General features: G+C 56.0%; 5 protein-coding genes across 5 annotated transcripts; all 5 read right to left on the bottom strand.

Moving 5' to 3' along the window:
- Positions 1 to 6313: 6313 nt before the first annotated feature.
- LDBPK_343160 (aldose 1-epimerase-like protein) lies at positions 6314 to 7219 on the bottom strand (the record flags this gene model as incomplete). The annotated part of the gene is made up of 1 exon (XM_003864427.1): positions 6314 to 7219. The coding sequence occupies one exon, from the start codon at positions 7217 to 7219 to the stop codon at positions 6314 to 6316; it is 906 nt and encodes a 301-aa protein (XP_003864475.1).
- A 1141-nt stretch (positions 7220 to 8360) lies between these two features.
- Positions 8361 to 8813, bottom strand: LDBPK_343150 (hypothetical protein, conserved; the record flags this gene model as incomplete). The annotated part of the gene is made up of 1 exon (XM_003864426.1): positions 8361 to 8813. The coding sequence occupies one exon, from the start codon at positions 8811 to 8813 to the stop codon at positions 8361 to 8363; it is 453 nt and encodes a 150-aa protein (XP_003864474.1).
- Positions 8814 to 9627: 814 nt separating this feature from the next.
- On the bottom strand, positions 9628 to 10263 carry LDBPK_343140 (hypothetical protein, conserved; the record flags this gene model as incomplete). The annotated part of the gene is made up of 1 exon (XM_003864425.1): positions 9628 to 10263. The coding sequence occupies one exon, from the start codon at positions 10261 to 10263 to the stop codon at positions 9628 to 9630; it is 636 nt and encodes a 211-aa protein (XP_003864473.1).
- Positions 10264 to 10870: 607 nt separating this feature from the next.
- On the bottom strand, positions 10871 to 12493 carry LDBPK_343130 (ATPase-like protein; the record flags this gene model as incomplete). Its single annotated transcript, XM_003864424.1, has 1 exon — positions 10871 to 12493. The coding sequence occupies one exon, from the start codon at positions 12491 to 12493 to the stop codon at positions 10871 to 10873; it is 1623 nt and encodes a 540-aa protein (XP_003864472.1).
- Positions 12494 to 12973: 480 nt separating this feature from the next.
- LDBPK_343120 (hypothetical protein, conserved) lies at positions 12974 to 15157 on the bottom strand (the record flags this gene model as incomplete). Its single annotated transcript, XM_003864423.1, has 1 exon — positions 12974 to 15157. The coding sequence occupies one exon, from the start codon at positions 15155 to 15157 to the stop codon at positions 12974 to 12976; it is 2184 nt and encodes a 727-aa protein (XP_003864471.1).
- Positions 15158 to 17859: the final 2702 nt, after the last annotated feature.

Genomic DNA, 17859 nt, shown 5'->3' with positions numbered 1-17859 from the left:
GTGCAACACAGAGGTGGAGAACGTAAAACGGGGGAGAAGGAAAACGGAAACTACGGAACACACCGCTAAATGAAAATGAGTCTGGTAAAAAAAAAAGACGGGCGTCGAAAGAGTTCACAGAGCCCTGCAGGAGGGAGAGGGGACGCGTGCAGGAGGAGATAGAGGAGGAGGACTTCTAATTATGTTTGTGCCAGCGTGCTCTTATAAGCTACAAGAATCGAAACCGAAACAAAAAAAAACGGAACACTCAAAGTAAAGAAACGGTAACAAAAAAAAAGAAGCGCACAAGCGAACAGAAGATGAGAGTAGGTCACAGAAGACGGGCGAGTGTGGGCGCGACTGGCAAACTCACGAAGAGAGAGAGGAAGAAAAGCGGACACCAAAGACAACGAGAAAGAAAAAAGGATATAAAGCCTTCTGTGTGCTCAGTATACGTGGACGCTTTCCTTCCTGAGTTGTTCTTCGTTGTTCCGCTACCCTGCGTGACGACAGGGAGGATGACCACAAGGGAGAACGAAAATGAGCAATATCGATGTGGTAGAGCGGATGTGCGTATGGGTGAGGTGGAAGGATGATAGGGCGCCCCACAGCGATTGGACCGAAGGACACAAACACAACCGAGCTGCACGATCAAAGCAAGAGGACGAGAGGCGAGCGGCGGAGGTCTCTTGGCTGACTACCTGTGAGCATCCACAGCTCGTGTGATCCTTCAATTTTTCTAGGGCTTCGAATCTCTCCACTGCTGGTCGCGTGCGCGTCCCCTATATGTGTGTTTGGATGTTCAGCACTCCCCCACCCGTTATGCGTCGCCCTCCTCTCTGTCTTCTTGCAGGTGCTGATGTAAGGTGCGCGCTTTTCTGTTATACTCGCGCGCGCTGTTTTCACCTTTTTCGTCGGCTTCAATTCCAACCCTCGTCGCCGCTTTTCTGTTCTCGCTCTCTTCTCGCAGTATTCTTTCCACGTGTTGCCCAGAGGGCGCGAAAAGACAAAAAGAGAGCCCAAGGGGACAGCGACGCAGTTGTTCCTCTTCCGTGGCGTCGTTTCGAGAGGCGTGTATGCGTGTGTGCGTGTTTCAGCGCTTCGTGGGCAAACACGACTGCCCGTTCTCAGGCAGTCGTGTGACGGTGGTGTGATGAAGTCAATAATCAAGTGACAAAAAAACAGCAGAAAAGAAAACAAGCAATAATCACACACACAAGAAAAAAAGAAAACGTATAACGTATAACGGAAGGTGTCTGAGGGAGAGAAGAAAGAAAGAGGAGATGTGTGACGTTTGAGTGCACGTTCGTGCGTGTTTGAGTACGTTTGTGAATGTTTGTATAAGCGTTCCACAGAAACGGAAGCCAGTCAAGGCGAGGTAGGTTGCAGCAGGAGCACACGTGAAAACACACACACACACACAAAATGAGAGCGAAAACAGCGGCCGCAAACCCAAGCGAAGGAGAGATACGAAGAGATACGGACAAGTCGAGGAGTGCAATCAGAAAAATAAAAAAAAAAAAGAAACAAAATAGGAGAGGTGTTGGTAGAGAAAGCAGAGAAAGAGCGCTTGTGTCTAACCGGCAGGGTAGCGGTGGCGATAGAGTGTTTATCTCCGTCTCGATCACCAAGGCACAAGCTTCAAGGCCGAAAAGGAAATCTAAACACAAGCACACACACGCAAGAGAAGGAGAACAATTACGCACGCACGCGCACAGAAAAGAAAAGAAGGAAAACTCCAAGAGAAACCAAATACAAGAGAGAAAAAAAGAAGAGACAGAGAGGAGGTGCAACTTGAAAGGAAGTGGTGCGAGCGAAAAGACGGAACAAAAGAAAAACAGCGGAAAAGGTGAACACGGGAAGTAAGCACAGGAAAGACCACTCAAACTTGCTCATACCACACAGAGAGACACAGGCGTATCGCTCTCCGTTTCTGTCGACTCGCGCGTGCGCCCGTGCACGGAAAGGCGAGGGCGGGGGCTGATGGCTGCCACAAGAGGTATAGGTAGTTCTATTGGAAAAGTCAAAAGAGAGAACCGCAAGAAGTGTAGAGAAGCAGGATTGGTAGAGAACCAAAAAAAAAAAGATGTGAATGGGGCGCTATTCGGGCTGGTAAGCGTATGCAGAGATGGACAGAAGAAAAAAAGGCGCGACCGTGTGTGGGTTAACCGTCTGCTCGAGTGGGAATCTTTTTGAGAGGCGGAGCGGGACGGGCTATAGAAGATCCCCAGCAGTCAAAGGTGCAGAGAAACACCACGAGTACGTGGATGCACAGACACGCACATTAAGACGCAACACGCGAGCGCACGGGCGAGAGAAAAGGCAGGCGCACGAAGACAGATCAACACATGCACAAAAACGAAATTCGCAAGTAAAGAAGGAAATGGTACCTACAATCACACGTGTGCACGCGCCAACAGCGAAACACCGAAGAGTTTGCAGAGCCGAATACGAAGCGACCGTGAACGAAGAGAGCAACCACAAAGAAATACACGCACACGCACACGAAAAGAACACAGAAAAACACAATACACCCACCACAGTAAGCAGCCGCGAACTAAAATGATGGCGCGAAAGAAGGAGTAGGTAATACAGATGGAGAGAAATGCGAGAGGTTTAGGTAAGGTGCATCCGGGGCGGAGATGGAGGGTAGATATAGAATACGAAGGAAAGGAAGCAACAAAAAATTTGATGTCTGAGAGATGAAGAATAAAGTGTGCACCTCTGTCTGTGTTTGTGTCTGCGCGGCGAGAGAAGTAAAAAAAAAAAGGAAACCAAAGAAGAGAACAAGAATGTATGTGAACAAGGCCGCGAGGGAAAGAGAGAGAGAGAGAGACGGCACGAATAGGTGGAGCGGTGGGGATCCCGGGTTCAAATAAGAGGCGGCTCTGGTCGGATAGCTGGGGAAGGGTGACAAGACTCGCTCGTGTCGAGCGACAGACAAGAAATACACGAGTGGGCCCAAATTCCACGAACAGAGGAGAGAGAGATACGAGCGCGCACCTCACTGGCACACGCAGAAAAACGAAAATATAAGAAGGAACCTCAAGACAGAGAAAGAGGGGAGAGGGGGGGGGAACTACGAATCAAAGGAGAAATGGGCGCGCACACTCTCCACCGTCGTGTCTCGGAGATTTGGTGCTTCTGGCAAACAGAACGAAGAAAAAAGAAAAGCGACAGCGGAGCCACTCAAGTGAAACAGGAGACAAACACCACAACAAAGATAAGCAAACCTTTCCGCGACACGGGGGGGGGGCAAATACTGCGCTGCGCGTCTACTCGTTTCTTGTGTTTATACGTGGATGGGAAGGGGGTGGAGGGATAGGTGGGGTAACGGTTGGCCCCACCGTTAGCTTCTCGGGCACCAAAACAAAATGATAACCTGCTTGTCGTGTAGTGCCGATTTCTTGACGCGTTGGCTTAACCGGTCGAGCGACAGAGCAGACTTGATGCGCGCCGCCGGAAAAGGGTTCAGAAGAGAGAGAGGGAGAGCAGGTTCGATCTTGTGCGTGCCTCCCCTCAATGCCGGAAACAAAGTAGAGACAGACTTCAATCGACAGGAGATGGGGAAATGCCCCCGCGCCGCACACCTCTAATTTTCGTTTTCCGCTGTATGTATCTGTCTGTCTGTGTGCGTGCGTGCATGCCCAGTGCCTCGGAAGCCCACGACGCTTTTTTTTCGTTCTCGTTTATTACACTTCCCGTTTTCGTTTGCACCTCAACTCACACGAGGCTGCCGCGGCCCCCCTCCACTGAGGACGCCGCAGACGCACGTTAGACGGAGAAAGAAGAGGGTAGGGGGAAGGGTAATGGAAATCGTGCGTGCGTGTCTGTGCGAGCGCGGAAGAATAGGAGGAGGTGACGACTTTGATCTGTAGGTCGCGATGCACGGCTGCTGCTACTGAGAGAAAGAGAGGTATGCAGGAAACAAAAGATGGGACGACAAGGGGACAGGAGCCAAAAGGCACACACACACACCACATAAATAAAAGAACGGATGAGAAAGAGGAGAGACCACCTTTGTGCGTATGTGCGTGCGCCTCCGTTTTCCTTTGCGTTGTCTTCTCGCGCCTTGATTTGCGAGAAAATGTTTCTGTTCGCCGGGTGGAGGAGGGCTAAGGGGAGAAGGCGCAGAGGAAGGAAAACAGGAGACGGTAAAGGACGCAAACGTAAGAGACAGAGCCAGTGCGCGTGTGTGTGTGTGTCTGCGTGGCGAGAGCACAAGCTAAGGAGAGCGGGAGTGCTGCGAAGAACGAGGCAGGGGTGGGTTTCTCGCGCATGCGGGTAGCTTTCCCGTGTCCCCAAGAGGCCGCAAGCTCTGAATGACTTTGGACCAGGTAAGGCGGCCGTGAGCGTTGCACGGAAAAAAAAAACAAATGCTCAACGTTGAGAGCAGAGGTGCACCCGCTTTTTGCATTCCCTGCGGCACACCGCCCCACAGCCCGCCACAAGGGGTTCCTCTGTCTTCCGCGTCCTTAGAATCCTTTGGCTGCCCCTCGTGACATGATGATGCCGTTCTGTTTTCTTTTTCAACTGCCGCAGCTCCTGTTCTGTAGCGTATACGCAAGCACACGTGTACCCTCATCCCACGCTTTCTCTTTTCCTCTGTAGTGCTGCTCTGAGGTGCAAGGGATCCATCTACCCCGCCTCAGCATAGGCATATAAAGGAGGACGGGGAGCTCGCCTTGATGCAACACGTCGCTGACAGTCGTGATGCATGCGAGTCGCATCATCAACACGACACACACACACATAATAATAATAAACGGCCTCTCGAGCACTCCCACGGAGAGAGCAACAAGTGCATAAAATGAGAGAGAACGTAAGCAATACTAATGAGATGTTTCAGCCATCGAACTCACTCCTGTAGTCATGCAAATACCATGGAGAACGGCTAAGGCGGCATGTGCCGATGCCCGTCCACGCACACCCGTGGTTATATGCACACGCAAACACGTAACGCCGGGCGCTGACGTACCCTCCCCCTGTCGATGATACACGTCAGATACACTACAGAGCACGTGAAGGCACACACACACACACACAAGCACACATGCGGGCATATCCGCAAAGGCAGTGGAGAGACCGATGAAAAAAAGGAGGTTTGTGTGTGTGTGTGTGTGTGCGTGGATGGACCAGATACAATGAGAAAACGGAAGCAAGAAACCAAGCGAAGCAAACATATGCGCACATGAACACGTGGCAACATCGAATGCTCCCCAAACACGCACCAGGACATCAAAGTGATAAAAAAAAATGATTTGGCTTTTCCTTCGACGTGCCCATTCGCTGCCATACAACATGAGTTCAGCTCCGCTCTGCCACTGCCTGCCACACAGACACATCGCGTGGCACGAATCTGCTGTGGACGCGCGCTGCAGCAATGCGCCGACTCAGTCAGCAGAGCTCGGCTCCCTGCCTCAAATTCTACCCACCACCCACACGCCTTTTTGCAGGTCGCTTCACTGCCGCTCCCCCCATCATGCAGGTCGCCACACTTGGTGTATCTCTCTCGGGGTGACACTCAGGCGCTCCGCCACCAGTAGTCAGTGTTGAGGGCCAGGGTGCGCTACACGTTTGAGTCACGCGGGCACACGCTGCCCAATCGTATGGATGGAACAAGCTGTGTGCACGTACCCAGGTCGCTCCAATGCCACGCCATCCACGACGTCGCCGCCGACATCCGTAGCGGTATAATCGGTTTGGCCTCCTCTAATCGTAGGTGCCTAACCCTGGCACCACCACAAGTGGTTGGATCGGCATTTGATAGGAGACAGCGGAAGTGGGGGGGGGGGGCAGCGAACCCTGAGATACGACGCACTGTGAGGTGGTGCGTGCCAGAGGAGGTCGCCTACGCGAGCACACACAAGCACGCAGCATTTAGTTATTCACTTCGGAAATGCGCAGGGGAAGAATATACCATCACAGGCAAAAACGATGGGCCGTGAACTTTATGGGTGAGTTTCAGGTAACATTGAAGTGCGCAACTATATTGACTAGCGGATACGTGGGCATCAGCCACGCGCGCATTCTCCGTCTGCTTCCGGTTCTGCCTCTGCTCTCTCAGCGTATGTGGAGTTACGCGTATGTATGTGTTGGTCGCAGTTGGCTAGACGGCCCAGTCTGGGGACACTGCACCAAGCCACCCGTCGCCGCGCCTGCAACGCGCCCAAAGCGACGACGGAGAAAAAGGATGAAAGCAGGTGTGTGCATGTGTATGTGTGCACCGGCAAGAGCAGGCATATCCAGCGCTCGAGGCCGCAGAAGAAATGCACGCCTCGTGGGAAGCGTTTCTGTCGCGCTTCCTTTCCTTTTTGCTGCCTCCGAACCGTGCCTATATGTTCGACTCACGAGGACTTTCAGCTATGATTGCGATCTCCTGCGTGCCGGTCCAGCTCGAGCACGGCGGCACCACCACCTTTTTCAGCATTTTGCCGTGCTCCACACACACAAAGTGCTTGTAGCCATCCGGTGGCATGTCCTTCATCGCAGCGCACTTGGACTCACCAGGGTTCCAGAGGCACACGTCGCTTAGGTTAGGACTGGAGATTTGAAGCGTGGTCTTCGTGCCCAGGTCCTGGAGGACGATGGCGCACGCTTGGTCGGGGTAAACGCGGTCGTGCTCGCCACGAATAATCCACAGTTGCTCCGGCGGGCTCGGCTGTGTGTTCGGGTTGCCGCGCGCCTTGCAGTTGTCGACGAAAGGAGAGCGGTTGACGCCGCTGACTACCGTCTTCGAAACGTCGGACACTGCGAAATACGTGTGGAAGGCAAACTGAAACGGTGCTGACTGTTCCTCGCTTGTGTTCGTGACCTTCATACGCAGCTTCAGCTCGGTGTTGCTGAAGCAAATCGTGTACAGCAGGTTGACGGCGCTCTGCGGGGAATCGGTGAGAGAAGAATCCTCCGGCAGCAGCTCGCACAGGGGCACGCGCAACGAAAAGCTCGCCCTGCCGCTCTGGGCATCCTCGATGCTCCACGAACGAATGCGCGCGAAGCCGTGCGACGGCTGCAGCGGGCCGTAAGCCCCGAACTGCGGGAAGATCAGCGGCACGCCACCACGCAGGGCGGTGCGGTCAGCGAAGATGGCAGTGGGGCTGAGGTACAGATGCTCTTTTCCATCCTTGGTCTTCCAGCTACTGACGTGCGCGCCTTGCTCATAGACGGTAACGCTGGAGCCATCTTCGCTGTGGATAGTGACGCAGTTGCGCCCGCGGGAGTCGGGAGTGAAGGCAACCATTGCGCGTGAAAAAGAATGCGTATGTGTGTGTTTTCTGTTTTGCTTTTTTTTTTGTGATGGCTATGGAGACTGTGCACGTGACGGCGACAGCAACGATGGCGTGCGCGTAGGAGACTAAGAGAGACGGGGGAAACAAAAAGAGAGGTGTATCCACACTCGCAGAACGTAGCGGAAAAGCACCACAGCAAAAGGGAGTATGAGGGGCGGGCGCCGAGGCTGTGTGGCGAGTAGAAAGACGGAGAAAGAGAGAGGAGGCGCACGAAGATGGAGTAGGGTATGCGAGCGCTTTGGCTTCTCTTTGTGGTTGATTTCGCTTCTTCGCGGAAAAAAAAAAGATGGCACCTGTGCGGTGGTGTGCGATGAGGTGGTTTGACGTGAGCGACGACTGCACGTTTGTGTGCACGGGCGTGTTTCGATTTCGTGGATACGATAGAGGGGTGGCTCTGACTCCTTCAAGAGAGTGCCCCCCTCCCTCCCACCGGTTACACACGGGCAAAAGCGATGATGTAGTGGGCCCATGCGGCGAATGCCGGCAGTGGGCGAGCACGACAATCAACGAGGGGAAAACAAAGTGAAAGAGAGAGGTCATTTTGGCAGAGCAACGACGCCAACACCCCTGACGTTCAGAATCGATAGAGTTGCCGCGGTCTTCTACAGAACGGGAGGCCCTTGTCCGGAAGAACTACAACCCTCTCCGCGACACACGGAACATAAACCGAGTAGACGCGCCATCACGCGGCAGAGTCTCTGCCCCGAAGACATACGTGACGCGGCTCTTTTGCTCCCGGTTTTTTCTGTTTTTTTTTTTCCGAACCGCTTCTTCTTCATGTATTTGTGTGAACACGTAAGGAGAGACTGTGAGGGTGCTGTGTGTGTGTGTGAAGGGGGGGGGGGCAAGTGGGGAAATGATGCACAAAGAGGGCTCGGATGGACGCTCTATGGAAGGCAGGAAAAGAGAATGAGAGAGAGAGTCAGCCGACAGCCGAGCCACCTACGGCTGTTGGCTCAGCGCACCTCAAACGCCTCCTTCCCTGCCACCTCTCGTCCGCACGTGCGCCAGCAAACGTCAGGAGACGCACTCTTACCCCCTCTTCTCCTCTTTTGCCCCCCCCCCCGTTCCCCACCCCCACAAGTGCGCCACTTAAGAGAACGGATACGGTGGTGGCGGCCGGCGGTCCATCATGAGTCGAATCTTCTGCTTACACCACGACTCATGCTGCTTCTCATGTAGCAAATACTCCTCACGGTACTTTTTTGCCTTGGCTACCGGAAGCGACTGGATCTTTTCGTTATGCTCCATGATGGCGCCAACGTCTACTTTCATGTACTCGGCCACGAAGGTCGCGATTTCGTTGCCGATGCCGACGAGCAGCAGCACGTCTTTCTCCTCTTCCACGCGGGAGTACTTGTAGAACTCCACGAGGACGCGATGCCGTGCCCAAAATAGTTTCGAGCGGTCGTGGAAGTAGGCACCTCGAAGCGACTTCATTAGCTGTCGGAAGCACCGCTGCTGTACTGTCCACTGCGGTGCCGCCGCTGTCGCCCGTGCAATCCTATTCCCCAACGCGGCAGATCCGCTGCTTGAAAGTGCCATAGATGAATTTCGATGAAATGCGGGTAGCCGAAGGAAAAGAAACCAAACAAACAAGACGTTGTCGTCCTCTTTTCGAGCGCAAGCAGATGGCACAACACCTCTTTGAGTGCGCACATGCAAGTGCTTGAGAGGCTGCACGTACACACGGACGTAATCGCCGCTTGTTTGTGAGATGATCAGGGTGGCGGAGAAGAGGTGAGCGGAAGGAAGAGAGCCAGTGCTGGTGGTGATGATGGGGGGGGGGGCGCAATACAGAAGAGGATATTTTCGTGCTCTTTTCCTCGCAGGGACAGCAATGATAGACACTCTATCGGTAAGAACAGGAAAGCGTACGAATTGTTTCCGTTGGGTCTGTAAACGTCGTAAACACGGTAAAGCGTGTGCAGCGCTACAGGATGCACGGTTTCGTACACGCTGCATCGAAAAGGAGCAGCGTTCCGCAATCGATGACCGCACCACCGCAGAAAGAGAGTCGAACACACACACACACACACAGATGATTCAACCTTCTCACACGTTCTACGCGCTGCAAATATACCTTTCCGGTTGTGCGCGCACTGCACCGTCTTCCTCGTCCTTTCCCAAACCGCGAGCGAAAGGCATACCTGTCACTCGCGCCCAAGATGAAGATGCGGCTGGCGCGCGGAGAGGGAGTGGGGAAAGACGAGCGTCGAGAAGAGCGTTACTGTTTGCCGCGAGGTCTTCTGACCTCCACGTACGCAGAGGGGATGCTCTGGCGTCACGCGCGTTGCGTTTGAGTTGTTGCTCGCATCGACACCTCCAATCTTCGATTTTCCCTTCGGCGTCGCCAGAATCAAATGTCAAACATGTGCGTGAACGGCCCTTCCGATTCGAATCGCAGACCCTGGCGATTCCCAAAGGTGCCGGAGATGACGCGGGAGTTGTACTTGATCCAGCCCTCCGCCTTCGGAGCATCTCCTTCGTTCAGTGGTGCCCCATTGGCGTCCACGCGGGACTCATCCACTCCGCGGGCGACGCGGACAAAGTGGCAGAAGCGATCGTACAGCGCTGCGCCCACGCCCTTGGCGACGAGCTGGTGAAACTGCACCGAACGCCCCTTCACCTTGCCGCCCAGCGACGCCTGTGGAACAATGAGGATGTCCATCTCAGGACACTCTTCCAGCGATTGGGGCTGGTTGATCATCTTTTCTGGTGAAAAGTGCGTGAAGATTTTGGTCTGGAGCAGCACATCCACGGCGTGGCGCAGAGCCTCGTCGGTGATCGGTGCGCTGTCTCTGTCTGAGAGGAAGGCAATGTAAACCATGACCCCACGTCCTGCGCGGACATACTTGTCAACGTTGTTTACCAGCAGATGGCCCTGGTCCATCGCCTGCAGCATAACCCGAATTGTCATGATGTGACCTGCACGCACAATCTTCCCGTAATGAATGAATAATCCAGGCTGTGGAACATGGGCGAACAAGCGCATCGAAATGCACAGACGCACACATGCGCACCGTACAGACAGTCACAGAGAGAGAGAGAGCGGCAGGAGAGAATGAGAAAACAGAGCAGTGCATGGCCACTGGCCCGCAGAGAGCGATGCAGGCACACCACTGCATGCACGTCCCACTCACCGCCTCCACTGGAACACGGCCGAGTGGCGCCACAAGCGCACCTTCGCTGGGACACAGCTCTGCTGCGCACAATTTCAGGCAGACCGCCAACCCATGCGATGACCTTTGCCCATTTCCCTTCGGGGTAAAACTTTACGTCTGACGCGTTTCCTTTTTATTTTTTTATGCGTGCATGCTGTGTTGACGCGGGTGCGCGCCTCGTTGGGCCGTCGCGCAGGAGCCCAAACACAACCACACACACACACGCACCTCCGAAGTTCCTGCGCAAAGTGACGCACAAAGGAACACACACACGAACAAACAGAGCAAGAGAAGCAGTCAACAGCAGATGGGATGAGCAACAGATTGCCTGGAGAAAGGATGAGGGAGGGCCGAACGCAGCAGCCAAAGAAAACACTGCACGTCGTGCAAAGATGAAGGTGGCGCTGCGGGGTCGTCGCGACCGCCACCGCCCACCAGCTACACGCCGGCACTGCGGCAGCGCCACGTGGCGTAGCGCGCGATTTCCTCGGCGGAAGTGGTAGCCGTAATTACTTGCAGTGCACTTTCAAAGTGGCGATACTCCACAAAAGGCACGTCGTTGGCGTGGTTGCCCGGGAGCCGACAGTGCATGTGCCTACAGTGCGGGAGTGAGGAAGAATGCTTTGATGGGCAGCGCTCGGGACCCACCGGAGAAGATGGCCGCGGTGAGCTGCAAGGAGACGGTGTGCTCTCTGTTCCTGAGGTCACGCTTCGCACGCCGGCACCGAGGACTTCCGTGTCTGCAAGACAGTACACTGATCGGTGTTTCAACTCTGTGTGCGTGCGTGGGGGTGAGGGACGATGGAGGAGGGGAGCCGGTGCAGTGGAGGCGGCGGTGCAGAGTACATCAATTCCATCACTTCCCGCCTCAGCGCTTTCTCTGCTGTCGCTGCTACGGTCGTCGACCGTGGCTTGAGTCAGCCGCAGCCATTCCGTCACCGGCGCCATCACCGCGTGCGACAGTAACCGCCGCACATCGACCACCGAGAAGCGATCCGTCTGTGCCACAATGCGGTCCAGCGCGTCGTCGGTGATGGTGTGAGCCACGCCGCGCAATTCGGACCCCAAGAGCCGGCGCTTCACCGCATCGGAGGGGAGACTGACGTGAATAAAGCGGTCAAATCGACGAAGAAAGGCCGCGTCCAGCTCCCATGGCAAGTTCGTGGCTGCCAGTACCGTCACCGCTGGCAGGTCCATCTGCAGGTGGAGCAGGAGCTCCGTCTTTAGTCGGCGCGCCAGTTCGCTCTCCCCGTGACCGCCGCGCGCACTGCAGAGGGCATCGACTTCGTCGAAGAAGAGGACGCACCGCGGGGCGGAAGCGGCGGCTTGCATGAATGCCTGGCGCACCTGCTTCTCGCTCTCTCCGACCCACTTGCTCAGCAAGTCCGCGGCAGACACGCTGAGAAGCATGGCACCGTACTCGGCTGCCGTCGCAGCGGCCAGACGAGTTTTGCCGGTGCCGGGCGGCCCATAGAGCAACAGGCGGCGCCATGGTTGGCGCGGGCCAGTAAACAAGGACGGGTGCTGCAGCGGCAGCGTCGTGGCTTGGCGCAAGGCAAGAATGGCGTCATCGCATCCGTACGTGTTCTTCCACGTCACTGAGGAAGCAGTCGCTGCAGCCTGTCTTGCGCAGGATGCTGGGACAAACGCCGCTGCCGCCTCCAATGGCGCCGCCGGCGTTGACAGTGTTGCGGACGCTTTGGGGTTATCCTCCTTCCTGTGGTGCTCCGCGTCATGCTTTGCTTTCACGAGCTGCCTATCCTCTGCGTTCACCGTCGTCTCCGCCGCTGCAAGGCTCCCGAGAACTTGCCCGACAGCGCTGATTGCAAGCTCGTACGTGGAGAGGTAGGTATACTCCTGCTCGTAAGACCGAATAATGGAGAGGCAGGGTAGGAGCTGCTGCAGTGCAATGCGCAGCTCTCTCTGCTCATCAATACACAGTGGGCGGTGAGCTGCAGCAACGAGCTGATACCGCAGTAGATCACGTGCGTGACACGCCAGAGCACGCGTTTCCTCGACCTTCTTCGCCTCCATGACGTCTCGAGTATGCGACGCACGCATACGCACAAGACCACGTAGCCACCACAGGAACAAGGACGGATGCGCAGCGCGCACCGAGGGTGAATGTGCATCAAGGGCACAAGGAAGAGGAGAGGAAAAAAAAGAGGGCGAGGGGTGGAGGAAAGCCCTAGAGAGACAATAACACGCGGGTGAGCCCCGGGGGGCTGGCCTTCCTCCTGCGTCTGGAGACAACACAGGGGGTGAGGGGAAGGGGGAGACGACAACAAAAGACAGACCATGACGCGACAGGCAATGCCTTTCGAACTTCGACGCGCTTGGCACTCATGCCCGTTTAGGTGGCAGCGATAGTGCTCCGGCTTGGCATTTGGCCCCACTCTGCTTCCTTTCTCTTTCTCGCTGTTTTGCTGTGATGCTCTCGCTTCCAACGAATGGGTAGAAGATGGATACGGCTGGGTGAATGTGTGCCGGCGCAGCAACGATGCGCCATTCCCGGCCATCTCTTCTTCTGGCTTTTTATTCTCAAGACCGAAAGAGTCGTTGCAGTATGGCTTCCAATCGGTCCATGCGGTCGTCTAAATGACGATGGATGCGTGCGCACTCTGCCTGGACCATCGCCTGCACCTTGTCGAAGAGTTCCGATTCACAGAGGTGGGCTTGCACGTCACTGCTGCTCAGCAGCATTGCCTTCGCCGTCGCCTGCGAGCTCCACGTTGTGAGCCAATGAAGCAGAGAAGCTTGAACCTCCACGACGACAGCCCACGTCGACCTCCGCCTCTGTTGTCCGTACAAGGACCGCGTATCCTCACCGCTGCCAACGCCGTTTGCTCTGATGCTGCTAGCCGATCCGTAGAAGAAAAGAAGCGGCGCTGGGGCCTTCGGCGAGGGAAGAGGGACTAGGCCGACAATGCGCTGCGGCCGGTGAACCTCGTAGGTCCCGTGCACTTCGAACCCGAGCCGCGTCATGCTGTCACCAGTCGACTCGCGCCGGTAGCACACGTCGAATTGCAGGATACGACGGGGCGTAAAAAGGATGAGGGCGTGCATATGCTGTACGACGGTGGCGCTGCTCGCCCGACGCTCGCCATCTGTCGCAAGTGCGGGTGCGACAGATGCAAGGCAAAACGGAGGTGGTGTACCAGTCTCTGTCGGCGCCTCAGCTAGCCAGTCCAACGCCGCAGCGCCGTCGGGGCTGTCCAGTGACATGAAAGCACTGCTCCACGCTACCGTTTCCTCGTCATCGACACATTGAGGAGACGAAGCGGGCATGGCGAGCGAGCCATCGCCAGTGCCGCTTGCGCGTTTCGCAGAGGCGTGTACGAGAAGAGCGTACCTCTTTGTTAGCGCACAACCCGGCCTGGTGTGCATGTAGGCTCCGTCGTCCTTTAGCGCACCTCTTCTCTCCTGCGGCAGGAAGCATGGAGCCTCTATTCGGAGGCTCGACACGGCCTCGAGTGCGGAAAGCGCGGTCCCCCAAAGGGCCGGGTCTGCGCCTCCTGAAACGGCGGTGTGCTGGGCAATCCGGTCGGATGCTTGTGCTGAACCATTCGACGGCGCCGCCCAGAGGGAATTCAAGGTGCGAGGGGCGGCGCTCCCTGCCGCCAAACTTGCATGAGATGCGTCGCTGCTCGGATCTTTCCAAGCACGCTCCGCTGACTGTGAGTTTACCTGAATCACACGTCCGTCAAGGCCCCGCAGAGCTGGCAGGGCCGAGTACTTTGCCTCTGCATCGCAGCTCAGCGCTGTCCGACCGTCCTCCGCTACCGCAGACTCACCGCCCATGACCCAGAAGCTCACGTCCTGCGCCGCCTGCTTTGCTGTCTCGTGCGGCGGCACCACGGCAGCAGCAACAGCGATTCCGTAAAAGAAATGCCCAGGTGCCATTAAAACCTGGTGCACACACACCGGCACCGCATCTCCACCGGTACTGTGCACCGTCCAAGCGTACACCTCCACGCTGCCGCGCAGCGATGTGGCACAGATGCACACTTGGGCGTCATCGCGAGCCGTCGCCGCCACGCGATTGAAGGGTCCGATATTCCACGTGTGCTCCTTTACTAGAGGCTGCCAATTCACCTGCGATGGCTGCGATGACGCCGCCTTTCGCGCTGGATCTGCCGCCAGTCCTGCCCCGCCGCAGCACACCACACCGGTAACCCTTTTTAGTCCCGCTACGATCATAACCGACACCGGTGAGCATTCCGCACGAATGCTTGCCCGTCTGCCAGCAGTGCTCGCGGTGCAGAAGTCTGTGACGCGCGCAAAGGACGCGCACACGGCGCTAGAGTCGCGGTGGCGGCCGTGAGGCCCCTCAAGTGCGGCAAACTGTGCGTCGTCGTCGCCTTCCGAGCTCGGCGAGCTGGCGCTTTCTGTGAGACCAGACCGAACAAGCAGCACTTGCCGCTGCCGCGTCTTCACAGCCAAAAATCTGAGACCCACCCACGCGACCTGCTCCACCTCCACCAATGAGGGGGTTTCTGGCTGCACCGTGCCCGTCGATGGTGGCAAGAGGAAGTCTTTGCCTGTCCACGCTGCCGCCGTCAAAGCACCCGTCTCCGCGGAGTCCGTTGCAGGAGACGTGCACGGCAAATCAGCAGTGCGCTTGCCCACCATCTGCGACCGTGTTGGGTCCCGCGGAAGTGTACAGCGAAGGTCATTCTCAAAAATAGGGACGGTGTGCACCAGCATCATATCAGGGGCTTGCATATGAGCGTTAGATGCTGCGCCTGCCGTCCACAAGGACGAGGAGCACAGTGTGTACACGTCAACCCTCAAGATAGGTGCCTTTGCAGATGTCTGCGGCCTCAACAGGCCGCAAGCACCGCCCACGGGTGCCGTGGAAGCAGCTTCATGCGCCACGACAGCGACAAAGGTGCCATGGGAGGCGGAGGGCGGGAGCAAAGCGATTCCATTCGACGCGGTGCGGTGCGGCAGCGGATCTTCTTCCACCAGAAGAGAGAGGCGGGGAAATGTCTTGGCCATTCGCCACTATGCTGCACCGCACGCCGCTTCGCAGTGACACCTCCTTCTGCACTCTCTGGTTGAGCTGTGTGCGAATGCGACCGTGCGCGTGTGCTTGTTTGCGGAAAAGGCGTATCAGAGATGAAGTCAGGCAGGCGTGGGTATGTGTGAGGCGAGAGCAGTCGTTGAAGGCAAGGTGGTCAACGCCGGACATGAGACGCTAAGAAGTAATAGAAGCGATGCGACGCGCCAACGGTCCCCCGCCCCGACGGCGGCCATCGCGACCTCTTCGTCTCTGCGGCGAGAAGCTCGTCCCGGAGACTCATGCGTCTGGTCAATATACCAAGCGCGGCAAGACACACACGCACGCTTACACCCGTGGGGGCCGCACGGCGTTCCATGGGTCCGTTACACCTGTCGCAGCGGAAGTACTGCTCTCCCTGCAGTGGTTGTCTCTTTGTGCTCTGGGTTTGCAGAGGGCGAAAAAAAAGAGAAGCGACAGCATTTTGTGCCGTCGAAAAGTATGACGAAGCGTCGCCGCACATGGTTCGCCAATCATCAAGACACAAGACATGCGGGTGACTGTGCTGCAAGGGATGTGGTCCACCGGTGCAGAGCTGTCCTTTTCACGTGGAGTCATCGTACCATGCACCAACACCCACATCGCTGTCCGCACATGTATGGATTCTTTGCATTTTCTTTGGGCGCTTTCTTTACACAGGGCGACGCAAACAAGAGCCTCCCTGTCCCCTTCTGCCATGGAGGCGCACTATCAAACACCGGCCGTTAATGCCGCGAATGGCCCATCCGGGGAACATGAGCCATACAAGGTGCATTGTCAGATTCCGTATGATCAATCACACATACGCACGTCATCGACATTGCGAAGGGGCCGAGGAAACACGTGCGCGAAGTGAGAGGGATGGCGCGTCAGCCGTGGGCGCTTCGTGTTTTTGCATCCAACATACACCAGGCGGATAAGAGCAGCAAGAAGCCATTGCATGCTTGAAAAACGACGATTCATTGGGAGCGCACGCGCAAACAAAACTCACCGGCACTGGCCTGCTGCCATCCTCACGTACACAGTCTCACGACGCACCGGTTCCGCTGCTTTCCATCACGGTCTCACACTTTTTGAAACTGCTTTGATGGTGCCGCCATACTTCGCCTCTCTTCGCCTCTTTTCCTCGCCTCGACTTCCTTTGAAAGCCATGTCGTCTGCCTGCCATCCCACCCGGCCCTTGAAGGAATGCGTCTCAGTGCCCACTTGTGAATCGGGTCGCATACCCGCAGCGAAGACGATGGCAGGAAGGGACAGAGAAAGACGAAGGCAAAGGTGACCATTAGTCGGAGCTGAAAGAAGCTAACGCGGATTCACAGACAAACATCGATCTTGCGGTGCCCTGTCCCCGCCCCCCGCTCTAAAGATGCGTAGGAGAGTAGACGTAAGCACCAAACATGCCTTGGCCCCCCTCTCCTCAACAGGGGCGAGCCACAGCAAACAAGTGCACGCACGCAAAATGGGCACAATCTTCGCTTTATCACTACGCGATGCTGCTCGCAATCTCTCTCTCTCACGTTATGCTTATGAGAGAGGAGCGCTGGTTGAAGTGCCTCCGCGCTTCACTTCCCAAATACCCGGTTTGGGGCACCGCAACAAAGCATCCCAAACCAACGGCAGGTAGACAGGCAGGGCAGGTAGGCAGGGAGACAGAGAGACGGAGACAGAGAGGCATGAAAAGAATGACACGATGGCGCGCATAAATGGTATAACAAGGATATCTAGTCATATGCATCCAAACAACGACAAAAAACGGAGGCAGACGCGCCAGCACACACACAAAAAACACCGATATAGACAAGAGCGGCAAAACGTTGAGAAGAAGCGACACGAACGACTTCACACACATAAAAAACGAGAGGGAGGGAAGAGGGCGGGGTTTAACGAGAGAAAAAAAAGGGCGATGTGCACGTCAATGCTGACGGCAGCAGAGGGAGAAGGGGGGGGGGAGAATGGCGTGAAGGGAGAAAAAACGAACGAAGTCAAGAAACGAGAGCGAGATAACGAGCGAATGCACGCACACACACACATACAAGCACGCACAATGAGGGGGGGAAAAAAATATATATATATATATGCACTTCGACTGGCACGTACAAGTAGCGCCATGATGCGCAGAAGACGACTCAGGCGAAACGAAAAAGTGGATACAGAAATCGTGGAAGAGCGGTGATGTAGCTTGACTCGGCGCCAAGAAACTCCCACAAAACCAAAGCGTGCACGAAACAGCAACTAAAGCCAGCCGACTGAGGCGAGCGCAATAGCGAAAAATTACGAGATGAACCAGAAAAAGAGATCTTTGCACAATCACCCGGGAAAGACAACACACAACACAAAACAAAAAAAAAGTTCCACAACAAGGAGAGAGGCGAGGAGGCGAGGGAAA

Source organism: Leishmania donovani, chromosome 34 (genome assembly GCF_000227135.1).
Source record: "Leishmania donovani BPK282A1 complete genome, chromosome 34".
NCBI lineage: Eukaryota > Euglenozoa > Kinetoplastea > Trypanosomatida > Trypanosomatidae > Leishmania > Leishmania donovani.
This window is presented reverse-complemented; position numbering and strand designations above follow the sequence as displayed.